General features: G+C 41.4%; 1 protein-coding gene across 12 annotated transcripts in view; it reads right to left on the bottom strand.

Moving 5' to 3' along the window:
• Positions 1-1,141: 1,141 nt before the first annotated feature.
• TEAD1 (TEA domain transcription factor 1) overlaps positions 1,142-13,766 on the bottom strand; it is a 264,165-nt gene continuing 251,540 nt past the window's right edge. For all 12 annotated transcript variants that reach the window (XM_059931160.1, XM_059931164.1, XM_059931163.1 and 9 more), the window contains one exon: positions 1,142-9,258. In XM_059931160.1, the coding sequence (XP_059787143.1) occupies positions 9,145-9,258 (114 nt within the window). In that variant the 3' untranslated portion in view covers positions 1,142-9,144. The remainder of the gene's footprint in view (positions 9,259-13,766) is intronic.

Raw genomic sequence — 13,766 nt, 5'->3', positions numbered from 1 at the left:
TGACTGTGAAGGTACCTGGCATATTAACAGGGCCTCAGCAAAATGCCCCCCAGTTCCCCTCCCTCTGCTCCGAGCAGCTCACTAGACAACGGCCTTCCTCTTGAATTGTAGCTCGCTAAAAATATGCCTCTTCAAAGGAACTGGAAGCTAATTTTTTCTCTGTTCCCCCTCCCACAGTGCCTCTTGGGATTTGAGGCAGGCTGTACCTCAGATTTCAAAGAAATGGGGAGAAGCAAGACCTTCTAAGGTCTAGTTCAAACGGAAGGATCCCAGGGTACATTGGGTCCTGCTGTCAGAAGCCTAAGGTCATTGTTGCTTAAGAAAGCCCCTCGGTCCCCAGATTTCTCCTCCCCAGCCTTGAGCTGTTTCCACGGAGTCTCAGTGAGCCAAAATGCAGAGGCCAAGAGTCAAGGCATCAGAGCCAGGCTGACCTATTGAAGACTCTACCACTCACCAGTCACAACTCTGGACGACCTGCCCTTCCTGAGCATCGGTTGGGGGGTAATAATATTACTGTCATCAGGACTGTTGTTGAGAATCACACGTCGTACCAGCACACTGGCCCAGTGCCCAGCAGGCAGTAAACTTAGTGACTCCAAGGCTTTGTTGTGCATGTGTGTGTTGCACACTCCTGAGGACAGGGCGGGGTTACAGCATGCACCGTGCAGGCACCAACTTCTACCCCTGGTTCCTGGCATGCACCCAGCAAGGCGGGTTAACAATTTTAATGACACACTAAAGAGAGACAGGCAGACAGGCAGGCAGACTAACTGACCTGTGGATGTTTTTAAGAAACCCTGCTAAAGGGAACTATACTCAATATTTTGTAATAACCTATAAGGGAAAAGAATATGAAAAAATAGATATATATGTATGTATAACTGAATCACCTTGCTGTACACCTGAAACTAACACAACATTGTAAATCAACTATACTTCTATTTAAAAAAAAAACAAAGGAAGAAAGAAAGAAAGAAACCCTGCTAGACATTAACATGTTATGTTCGGATGACTGAGCTTGGCAGACACCATCAAAAGGATCATGGCTTCAACCTCCTTTACTCTGTCCTTCATATATTCACCCACAACACATAAAGCACCTTTCATTTTCAACAACATACACTTTTGCAGATAAAAGAGGTGACCCACACTTTCATTTTCTTTATTTTTCATTGATACCGTATGAATACAAAGTTTCTAGAAAGCTACAAAATGTCTACCACTTTATCAAGAAGGCATCAAAATGTGTCACTTTGCAAAGACATGAAAACACCTGCAGGAACTGACACAAAAATAGCATTTTTAGAGTGATGAAATAATTGCACTTAACTGTCATGGATATTACAGTTATCACACATATGTACCGCGAAAGCTAGAATACATTTTTTTTTTACAAAGCACTTTATAAAAAAATTCTCTGCACACAAACCCTATAATTTTCATATAACTATCATACTAAAGATAAATTCACTTTAAAGCCAACACTTAGAACATTTTTAAACAAAAAGGTACCAGTACCTAAACACAGACGTTAACAAATACAAGAATACTGTACTGCCAAGAGGTTTAACCAAATGCCTTTTCAAAGTTTCTGCAAACAGGTTATGAAAACGTATGTGAGAATTTGCTCCCATCCCCCCATCTCTCCAATCTACCCAAGAGGAACCTTCTGCCTAAAGGCAGGCTCCCCAGCCCACTCCCAGCAGCAGTACAATATCAAAGGAACCACTGACCAGATGAAACGCTTACGTCACAAGCCCATTTCATACACGTGACACAAAGACACAGACTGTGAGAATCCCATTAAGTCATTTAGAATGTGAACAAACACACGTGGCAAAAACCGATTTACATAAAATTTAAGCATATTAAAGAATTAAAGGCTATTCAGGTTTCTTTTTTAAATGTTACAAAACTTTTTTTTGTCATTTTTTTAGGCACATAGTTTTTGTTTTTACTTTTTTTTTTTTTTCCTTATCTGCAGTCATGAGCCTATTGAAAAAGGCCTACAGAAGTGACTCTTTCAAGGAGGTAACAGGGAGATGGTTTTTTTTTTTTTAAAGAAGTGCAGTTAATATCTAATTTACACAGTGAGACTAATCACGGAAAATGACTGATGCAAAAAAGAAAAGAGAAGGAAGGAAGGAAGGAAGGAAGGAGGGACCGAGGGAAGGAGAGGGGGAGAGGGAGGGAGAAAACCAGAGACTGGTTTCCAATTGATTTACACCTAGATTCTGTCAGCCTCTCTCAGAAAAAGCGGAAGGGGAAACAATTTCATAATGGAAGGCAGACAAAAGAGAGCCAACATGATAGAGGTGGAATCTCCTGGAATCTGACCCCATTTCACGATGAACGAGAGGGAACATAAATGCTATTTCAAATGCTAAAATGATGGAGTGGGGCATATAACAGACTCAATGCAAATTCACAGAGAATAAAACAAGTTTACGGCTTAGGAAGTAGAACAATAAAGACAAATATTTCATCTTACTTAATGGTGCATGACTTCAGTGAAACTATCCTTTGCAATGCAATTTTAAACACAAAACCTTCATTCTTAACGATATAAGTAATGAGTTAATGAGAGCAAACTATTGCCAAAGAAAGCACAGTAACAGTTGAAAAGGGAAGCAGGAAAACAAACATTTGATTAATTTCTTCCAAGTTGTGGTATAGTCCTGACATGACAGGGAGGGGCTGAATTCAAGCAGCTAACTATAACTTGTGTTGAGCAATTTCCCTTTTCATTTAATTTTTTTGTTTTCTTGTAGAAATTTCTATGAATACTCACAACTTGGTGTGGATAGAAATCACTCCTGAAATTTCAGACAGCCCAAAGAGGGTATTCTTAAAGACACCAGGTAGAGACAGACGGACCATACGCATTCAGAGGCTAACTTTCAAAGATGTCTAATGTCACTGTAAAGTCTATATTGGTAAAGAAAAGTCTTTTTTGTCCTGGCTTTTGTTTGGCTCGTGTTTTTGCCTTCTCATCCTTTTCACTCCTCTTCCTCCCCTCTATCAATTTTCCCAATTTATACAAGGTTTTGATAAAAGCCAACACGGACTCTAAAGAGTTGCCCTTTGGAGGGCTGGAACATTCTTCGAGAATTCCGAATTGTGAGTGGTGCTCTTTGGAAGTTTCTCATAGCACATTCAGACAACACTCAGAGTCAACATTTTCGCCCTAAGAAGAACACTTCAATTGTAATGACCCTAACCCATTTTTTGTTCTGCACTGTCATCTCAGTTTGAGGCTTCCAACTTTCAAAACGGTATCACTGCGTAAACCAGAAGTGCGCGCTGTCATCTGAGTGGAAAGGCAGGCCTCCACAGACTGGACATGAGCATAAGGAGAAGGACAAGTCTGTCCACCAGCCGAGAGTCTGCGGTTTGTGTGCAAGTTCCCTCAGGCGGACGCAGGGCTGGGTGACGGGCGGAGATGGCGCACGGGGTCACGGCGCACAAACACACCAGTTCCTGGGGGCCCTCCTGCCGCCGTGCGCCCCGGGGGGCATGGGTGGCAGGGGCTCCCCCATGGCAGGCAGACAGCGCAGCAGGCAGGGTCCGCGTCGTGCTCTTGTGAATGGAGGCCTGTGGCTGGTTACTATCCCAGTAAACCAAAGGCATTACGGTGATCGCAGAATATTTTTGGTCTCTCTACAAATTATCGTGATTATGGCAGCACTTTTCTAAGCTGGAATCTCAAACCAAAGGCACTTTCATGCTAGAGTGCAGAAGATTCACAAATAGCTAAGTATTTGGTCATGAATTTAAAAGGCAACATTAAAAGTATACAATTTGCTTTTCATAGTAAACTACGAAGTTGCAAAACCTTCCATTTTGGTATAGACATTTGACAGTGTGGTCAATGAACTGACTTCTGTTCATTTCAGATTTCAGACCAAGAAGTCAGTTTCCTATAGAACTGGAGAAAAATGGGCTTACAAAACAAAAATGAAAACAATGCTTGCTTGCTCTATTTTAAATACCGTGCCGATCAGTAAAGGGACATCGAGAACTGGTGTGAGAAAAGGCTGGTGGCATGACTAAGTATCACTAAGGCACTGCTTACTGAACGCTTTGGCAGCTCTGAATTGAAAACTTCCTACAAAAGTTAACAGTAGTAAGAGAAACGCTTCCAGCTTACAAAAGGGCTCACAGTTCCGAGGCAGCCTTCTGCACTGCAAACCCTACACGCAACATCGCAAAGATTTAAGGCTTTTCAGAAATGACATGTGCAGGGTTTTGCCACAGAAACATCAACAGAAAGAAAGAAGCAATGCAGACGTATCCTCTTAATGTCACAGGTGTGAACACCAACACAAAATTGGTTCTACCCTTCGTTAGGACAGGTGTAGTGTACCAGAGCATGGACAAAATCATACAAGTTATCGGTACCTGGTTTGAAAAGTTGACTGTCATCTTGTGTGATTTAAATAACTTACGTTTGTACAAAAACAAACTGCAAAAGCCACTAGAGTACTGAGACCTAAAGAAGACTTGGGTTTGTAACACCAAGTTCTGGGCACGGGGGCTGTTTTTTGGCTGGTCCGAGCATGGGACTTTGCTGCTGGGATGCTTTGTGCAGAGAAATTTGACTCAGAGCCTGTGGCAGGTGAACTGTCTTCAGGGTAAGGAAAAGGCTCATCAGCTTTCCTATCTGCTCGCGGGGGCCTCCCAGACAAGACACTCCAGGGCGAGAAGCAGCACCAGCACCACCACCAGGAGATGCAGCTGCTCTGGCAGAGGAAGGGGGTCCTAACCGCCCTCTCTCTCTTCCGCCCTGAGCACCAGAGAGGAACGACCCCCGCCAAGAGGCCAGGGATTAAGTGGCAGGAGTCCCAGAGCCTTACCCTTAATCTGTCACTGACCAGCTGGGTGACTCTGGGCAAGTCATCTCCCCTCTGGGCCTCAACTTTCTCATCTACAAAATGGAGGTCACAGGCATACCTCGTCTTATTGTGCTTCACAGATATCGCAGTTTTTAAAAATTGAAGGTTTGTGGCCACCCTGCGTCAAACGAGTCTACCAGCGTCATTTTTCCAATAACATTTGCTCACTTCACGTCTCTGTGTCACATTTTGGTAATTCTCGCAATAATTAATAATTGAATCATAATTCAACTTTTTTATTATTTTCATATTTTTTATGGTGACCTTCAAGTTTCTATTGTAATTGTTCCGGCATGTTTTAGCAATATTTTTAAATAAAGGTACGTGCACTGATTTTTTTTGACATAATACTATTGCACACTTAATAGACTACAATATAGCGTAAACATAACTTTTATATGCACTGCGTGACTCGCTTTACTGTGATATTTGCTTTCTTGTGGTGCTCTGGAACTGAGCCCGCACTAGCTCTGAGGTATGCCTGAAGACTGTGCTTTCCTAAAGCTCAATAAAGAAAAATTCGATCAGCCCTCTTCCAAAATGAATCCCTCTCTCCACCATCCTTAAAGATGAAATGTTCCAGAGGTTTCTCTAAATTCTACAAAAAAGCAATGAGTGCAAGGCTAAAAGTAGAAGACCAGAGGAAATTTATTGAAATGGTTAAAGGTTTGATAATGAGAACTATAACCTTATGAGAAGTAATAAAAATGGGTGGGATTTTTTTTAACCTGATAAAATAAGCAATGAAGATCAAATTAAAAATGCTCTTTAAATAGGTGTGAGTTGATTATAGGGATGATGGTGGCCAGCTGTCCCCAACTTTCCCAGGGAGGAAGGAAAAAATACTTGTAGCAGAGATTCTGTTGTGAAATAGAAGTTCTGAAACAGGAAGAAACATGGACACAATATCATTTGAGTAATATTCCTACCTGTCTCTTGATGGCCTGAAACAAAGCTCCCAGGAGAGAAGCTTTCTCAGGGTAAAATGGAAGGAGAAAGAAAATCTCAAATACGGCAATTGTGACCTGTCAGATGCAGGGCAGTGGTTCTCAACCAGGGGCAATTCTGTGCCCCAGGGCACATTTGGCAATGTCTGGAGACGTTCTGGGTTGTGACAACTGGGGAAAGGTGTATCTAGTGGGCAGAGGCTAGGGACGCTGCTAAACCTCCTACAATGCACAGGACAGCCCTGCACCCCAGAGAATTATCTGGTCCAAATGTCAACAGTGTCGAGAAAGGGTTGAGAAACCCTGGTCTAGGGTAGCTTGGACGTTCTGGGATTCTAGGACATGTTTTGAAAAAGCCCCAACTTTATTTAGGTCTCTTGCTAAGATGAAAATGAATACCAAGAGACCAAAGCCCAGTTCTTCAGCTTCTCCCTATTTAGGCTGTGGAAAGTGGCCTCCGAACTCTCCAGTGAAAGCACAAGATGTCCCTGAATCGATCCTGGTAGTGGAGGGTCAACCAGGAGATAGAGCACCCAGAAAAGAGCAGTGAGGACAGAGCTTTGGAAAGGCTTCTTTATGGTACAGAAAGCTTTACGAAGGGAGGAGACTCTGCCATAAAGGGTGAAAGACCAAAAACAGACTTGGATTCGATGTTATAACACAAATCTAATCCCAGGGTCTAATTTGGGAGTGACAGAGAAAGGGCTAAGAGGTTGGACCAGTGGTTAAGACAGGGAGAATATCTGCCCTGGAGAAATCTTTAGAAGAACAAGACAAGAAGTAAACTTGTTTTAAGAGCAGAAAGCAATCCTCAAGTTCATCCATGTAAACCCCCAAACTCAACTACAAAGGCATTCGGAGGAAGAGGACAAGCATCAGAGGGCCCAGCCTAACTCTGTGAGTTCAGCAGACCAGGGTACGCCCTTCTCTGCAGCCAAAAGAACTACCCTCTAGCTGGTGTTCTTGGGTCTCGATCTATTTGCGCTTTGAAAAAAGTAAATCCTCAGAGCCCTCCTGGCAGCACCAAAGAGCCCCATTCCTGGGAGAAAACGTGAACCAAATACCTCTTGCCCTGAAGTTCTGGGATGGCGTGGCTTTTAGCCACATAAGATCATTTGCGCCCCTTGGTCCTGAGAGACTGGGGGTAACACCTTGAGTAGAGACACAGGAGATGGGAGCAAAAGAAGCATCCCTAAGAAGGGTGACCGAGAGAAGTCGTAAATATGATGACCAAGGAAGAAGCTTAATGCTTGGGCCGAAGACCAGATAGAAGGGTGGGCCACTAGGGCAATTCTTCAAAGGTCCACTTGGAATCAGGGAACAAACTGTAGTTTCTTTATGGAGGGAAGATACACACCATGCTACTGGCTTACGTAAGGGATGTGCGTTCCAAAAGGGGAAAATTCTACGCTTTCTCCTTTGGTCTTCCCAGTGACCAGGGTCATGGGTTTGGGAGAGGTCAGGCTTGGTTCTTCTGTTTGCCCCGAGCCAGCCACACCCTCATGACCACCAGATACTAACCAATATATAAGCAGGGTCAGAGCAGGTGGTGGGACAGGGAAGGGGGTGGGTAGGTTATTTGAATGTGACAGAACAAAGTTTTTATTTTCTGGCTTGACGTAAAAGTCTTGACATGTTTCACAACTTACAAAACATTTTATGTTCTAATAGTGTTAACCTATTCCTGACAATTTGAAAAATGTCACTTTCCTCCAGGAAGTTGGGGAGTATGCCCTGTCCCCTTCGCAATGAAGCACTTATGGAAATAACCCAAGACAGGTGGCCACATCAAACCAACTGTGCCTGGACAATGCTTTGGAATATTTGGGTTGGAAAGTTGAATTCCTCCTAGGAAGAAAACCTCCCAAATGTGCCTATCTGGAAAGGGCAGAGATAGATAGCTGAGCCTCTTCAACCTCAGTCAAATAAGTATTGTGACTTATTGAGAGATGTCAAGGAAATGGGTGTCCTTAGCGAATACACCTAGATCTACGGACACAGATTGAGAAATACACACATATCAGCACCTAGAAAACTGAGTGACACTGAATAGATGTTCAATAAATATGTGTTGAATAACTATATATGTATATGTGTATATATGTACACACAAACACACACGTACACATATAGTTACAGCAGGTTAATATGCATATTGGATCACCAGAAATAATTTACCCACAGGCTGGTGAGCAGACTTGTGATTTTCTGGGGAGCAGAGATCCTAAAACTGATGAGCCTTTTATGAGTTTGGTTGATGAAATTTCTCCCAGCCACAGGGTTTCTATAATTTGCAGCTCACAGTGCAGTATTCATGCCAATTTTAAATTTTTGTTATTAAATTTCAGTGGTTCAAATATTTACTCATCTTACTAAAAAATTTGGTTGTCCATATAAAATATAACTGCACACACAAGACTATAAACATTGTAAGTTTAGATTTTCAGTATTTATCTACTTATTGCAAAAAGAGCCATCTTTTCTTTTTCATTAAATAATCATCACATTAGTACAATACAATTTTATATTTTTTAAATATACTATATATGTTAAGGATAAGGGGTGAAGTTTTCTTCCTCTGTAATAGCTGTTTCAAGAGTTTAATGGATTAGGAGATTAGTTTTAACCTTGAGGAAAAAAGTACAAATTTGTCTCATTAGGATATTTCTACCAAGCATTTCTTAAGGCTATATTTTAACATTTGGTTTCAAAAAGAAGGAAAAGTTTCATTTAAAAAATAATTTAGTGAATTACATTCTTTCATAACTTCCACCCTAATTTGTTACAAAGATAAGTCTAAAGATTCTTAGTTTTGTGTACTAATTTACATTTATATTTAAAGATTAATTTTACTTGTATCTTAAAACAAGAATTTTATGTTGGAAAAAAAAAAAAACACTAAATACATTTGTATAAAGGCTGTAAATGTCCAATGGTAAATGCTCTGTCTTAATTTTTTTTTCTACCACAACGAGAAACAGGTCTCTGCAGACAGAGACTTGGGTTCTTAAGGTTCATCTTTCTGAGGAATTGTGGGCTGTGGATCTGAATAACACACAGAAACAACTCGATTTCTCTTTTTACAACTGTACCAGAACTTCACAGCTACAATGAGTATGAACACATGAAAAAATGACTTCACTCAAACAGGATTTAGAAAAGTTGGGGTGACCTCAGGGCCAGGGCAGCACCCCTGCGTGGTGAGGTTTACAGTCAGTCGTTCAATCATGGAGAGAGTGTGTGTGTGTGTGCACATATGTGTGTGTGTATATACAGATATCTATATATATAAATAACCACGGTTAGTCCTTTACAAGCCTGTAAATATGATGCTGTGCTCCATGTTCACTATTTGAAACTTCAAATACACAGGCCATGCACAGGAGAGTTTCTTGTGTATCCCTGTTTGTTACCACCTGTTTTAATAAAAAAAAAAGTATAAATGGAAAAGAATATGAAAAAGAATGTACAATATATATAGGTATAACTGAATCACTTTGCTGTACAGCAGAAATTAACACATTGTAAATCAACTCTGTCAATAAAATATTTTTTAAAGTATATATATACATATATATCTATATCAAACACCACATGAATGAAAACATATTCCATCTGTGTCATGATGACTACGATTTACTTGGAGAGGAATATGGAGTCCAATGTTCAAAAAGTGGATTGTTAAGAGATCTGCCCAGCCTCCCTCCACCCCCTCCAGCACAAACTCAGGATATTACAGGTCCAACTTAAATCCTATTTAAGCTTAGTTACCATATGTAAGAAAGACCTTACAGATTGGGTCTCACTCAGAGAGCCTAAGAAGACACCACAAGAATTAGTGTGGGGTTTTTGTTTTGTTTTTTTGGGGGCGGGGTGTGTGCAATTTCTTTTACAACACAGAGAATTTTCTATAATTCTGTCCCATGGGACAGTCATTTATCCTAGGGACTGTCTCCTATCTTATTCCGAAACCTCTACTAAATTCCATTTCATGATAGCCAATGGGAGACATAAGCTCTGTGAGTGCCTTGCTCACCACTGTATTAACATGCAGTGCCTGGACTCAGTGAAATATATGCTGAGTAAAAGAACAGTCACACAGTTCAAACCCACGTTGTTCAAGGGTCCACTGTATTCGCTGAATGGATGGAAATTCACAGAATAATAGCCACCATCTGTTCAGTGCTTACTATGCACCTCCTCTGTATTAAATGCTTTACAGAAAGTATCTCATATAATATTACAACAACTCTAGGAGCAGGTGCGATATCACTCCCTCTTTGACAAGGGAGGATGCTTGGGGTTAATTTGTTTAAGGTTATACTAATGTCAACGAAAAACCCAGATCTTCTGAATCTGAAGACCTTTTTCTTACCCGTTATGCCATGCTGCTCTAGATAAATGCATTGATACAGTGATGAATCATCTACTTTTTTTCTTTTTTTTTTTTCTGGGTAACAAAGTTTTTTTTCAATACTGGTACCCACCTGCTTTTCTAGTCTCACTCCCTGCCACTTCCTTTGCAGATCAAGTACTCCAAGTATGCAAGTCTTCCAGCCCTGAAATCTCTCCCTCATCCCTATATCCAAACAAATGCCGTGTCCTGCTGCTTTTACCTCCTGAATAGTTCTTGAATCCATCTCCCCCTTCCCCTGCCACAGTCCAAGGCACCAGCAAAGCTGACCTGGACTCCTCCACCAGCGGCCACCCTTGCCGGGCACCAGTCTCACCTGCGCACAGTAGTCACAGTAACCTTGAAAGAAATATGAATCTGACAACAACACACTCCTGCCTAAAAGCTGAATGGCCTCTTTTAAACTTTAGGATGAAGAGAAAACCTGTTCTCATCCTACAAGGATGAGAGTGAGCGGCCCATTCTGGCTGGTCCTACCCGGCCAGCCACACTGCTCTGTTTCCAGTCCTCCTCCTACCACATTCCCACCTGCTTGCAGTATTCTTCCCTTCCCTCTCTGCCTCTCTATCCATCTGGAGACACCTCTCAATTGTTTCTTCCTCAGGGAAGCCTTCCCTGACCTCCTATTACACGTTCTCTTGTCACCATGCACCAACCTCTACCAGCCGCCAGCCACAGGTGAATTACACGCATTTTGTGACTCCCTGTCCTTGATGAATGCCTGCCTCCCTCACCAGACCCCAGGATGCCTGGTCCCGCCGGTCTAGTTCACCGCAGCCCCGCAGCTGACATGTCAGTATGCACCCACCGAACAGGCCTTTTCTTGGTAAATCTGAAAAATATCTGCTTGTCCATCAGGCAACTTAAATATCATCTTTTAACATTCCTGAGAATTCCCCACCTCATTCCAAGTACAGGTGCCTGCTCAGGCAGTTCAACTACTCTGTGCTCCCATGATGTCTGTTTCACAAGTTTACTGCAGCCATGATGGCCTTGCATCGTCATCGTCTATTTACCTGCCTCGTTCTCCCTACAAGGCCCAGATTTCCTGTGTTTTATTTGCACTGTATTTCAGCAGCTAGTACAACCTTTCCATAACTTAGCCGAATGAATTCAAACATTCTCAATAACCTTTGAGGTGGAGAGGGCAGACTTGAGCACTTTGTTTGTAAACGGAGGAAACTGAGGTCTGGAGACTTTAAATGTCTTACCCAAGGTCATAAAGTAGAGCTGGGTCCTAAACTCAAGTCTTCTCATTCCATGACCATGACATCCTGCAAAGTGTCTTTTCCATTAATTCAAATCTTAATTTACGTCTATCATTGGCTCTGTGACCTCAGGAAGGACTAACATTCCTTATCCATAAAATAGGAATAAAAATGACTTCACAGTTCTGTAGTTGAGAATTTCATAATATAATCTACAAAAGATTCAGCACTGTGCCTGGAACCTCTATGATCTATTTTACCTTCTTGCAGACTTTCTATGAAAGACTATATCCTATTTAGGCTTCATGCTTGAGATGAAGGAGGAAGGAAAAAAAATGTTTCTAGCAACCTGTATGTCTGAATATGACCTCAAAAGATGATCGGAATCCTTGGCCCACAATTCAGTCGCTGTCTTCCTCAGTCTGATTGCCACCATTAAGGCCCCAAACCTACAGGGTCACCTCACTTCCTGAATCATTCTGACGAAACCAGAGTCTAGCCCACCAGCCAGTAAGGCCTAGAACTGGCCGTGGTGACACAGGTTTTGTATCTAATGTTCCTAGTAAAACACCTGCAACTGTGTCCAGCAACTGTCATTCTGGCCATGTCCCTACACCTGAGGAAGTGCTGAAAAGTATGATCTCTCCTGTTTATCAGTGAGATGACTTCATTTTCATTACCCAGGAGTGCTGGCTTAATTTCAGTTTTTCTACAGAAAACTATTATTTCTAGCAAACATTTATTTGCTACTAATACTATATTTATTTGCTTCTAATTTTTCATATCAAAGGGATGTATATAGTTGCTTAATGATACGTTTTAAAATTAATTTAACCTGGTAAGTTAAATGGATGGAAGCCACGTGTTCCAAGGGAGCATTACTGATATAGTTACATGGGTTTTGTGGGTAATAGATACTTACAACTTTCCCTGATCATATTTATCTTGGCTGTGCTGTGAGGTTGGGTTTTAGGGACTGAGGACATATTTCTTAATGTGCTGAAACAGTCTCACTGGTTTGTAAGAAACATCTAAGACTCCCTCCAGAAGAGGGGGGGTGGCCATCCACTCAGAGAGTTTTGGTTAATTTCTGAGGCAACTTAATGTCCACACCAGGATGCCACACACACCTTCTGGTCATCTGAGCACTAAGGTGATCCATCTGTTCTTAAATAGCAACAAAGAACACCTATATGACAAGTAACTGCCAGCACCCCAAACCTTGAACTGCTCAATTTTCACCAAAGACCATTAGAAAAAGGATACTAATGAATAGTTATAATATGTTTTCCAAACTTTCTCCTGGACTGCTAGTTTCCAAGTTTCAGAGGGACATGGACACATATGAGAATCCACTGAGATTCTCTCCTTGGAATAAATGAAAATTAGATATAAAATTATCAGTCTGCCAATTGTATACACATAATCACGTGTCTGTGAACTCTGAGGCTCCCTGTGGCTCACTTAACCAATCCCCTATAGCAGTGGGTCTCAACCTGGCTACACACCAGAACTACCTGGGGAGCAGTAAAAATAAACAAAAACCATGATTCTGGGTCCCATCCTTCAGAATTTTTAAAAGCTTCCTGGATGAATATCTTGATATGCAGAAGGTGTTTAATTTCTTGATTTTTATTTATCTTTTTTTTTTTTTTTACAGTGGCATACAAGAGCTGGCTCCTACTAGCTCTGAAAGTTATTGTTAAATATGAAGGAATTTCGTGAGCTGGACAAATATTGGTAGCTTGAAATTGCCCATAGAGGCTGTATTTGCAACAGTGGAAATGGGCAAAAGCTACGGATCAGGGTTTTGGAAGGAACTAGGGGAGAGCCTTTTTTTTTTTTAAACCAGCACATCACTGATTGAGAACCACTGTCCCACTGAATCCAGAAAGTCCAGGTAAAGAATTCTTGCTCTAAGTATTCTAGTTCTTAAACCTGGTAACAAAGAATAACAAAGTAGGCCTTCAGAGGGCTGAATATTTGACCACAATATTGTCCTGCTGCCCCTTTTTGCAAAATTGTTTCCACCAAATTTTGTTTTGGCATTTTGCCTTTGGTTTAATCAAGGAATGTTATTTTAAAAAAATTAGCTTTATGAAATCCATTACTGCATATTTTATAGGTATATTTTGAGAAGAGCACTGTACTTACTAACCTTCCTAAGTAACCAAATGAAGCCCCCATGAGAAACTGTTTTAAAGTTAAATTTAGGGGGAAAAAAACACACAGAGCATTGCCCAGGGGAACCAGAAAATTTTCCCATCATGGACCTTGAGCACCATTGTTTTTTCCTTGCCCT

The sequence above is a fragment of the Balaenoptera ricei genome, chromosome 8 (assembly GCF_028023285.1).
Source record: "Balaenoptera ricei isolate mBalRic1 chromosome 8, mBalRic1.hap2, whole genome shotgun sequence".
Classification (NCBI taxonomy): domain Eukaryota; kingdom Metazoa; phylum Chordata; class Mammalia; order Artiodactyla; family Balaenopteridae; genus Balaenoptera; species Balaenoptera ricei.
The sequence above is the reverse complement of the archived record's forward strand: the minus strand, read 5'-3'. Positions and strand labels throughout refer to the sequence as shown.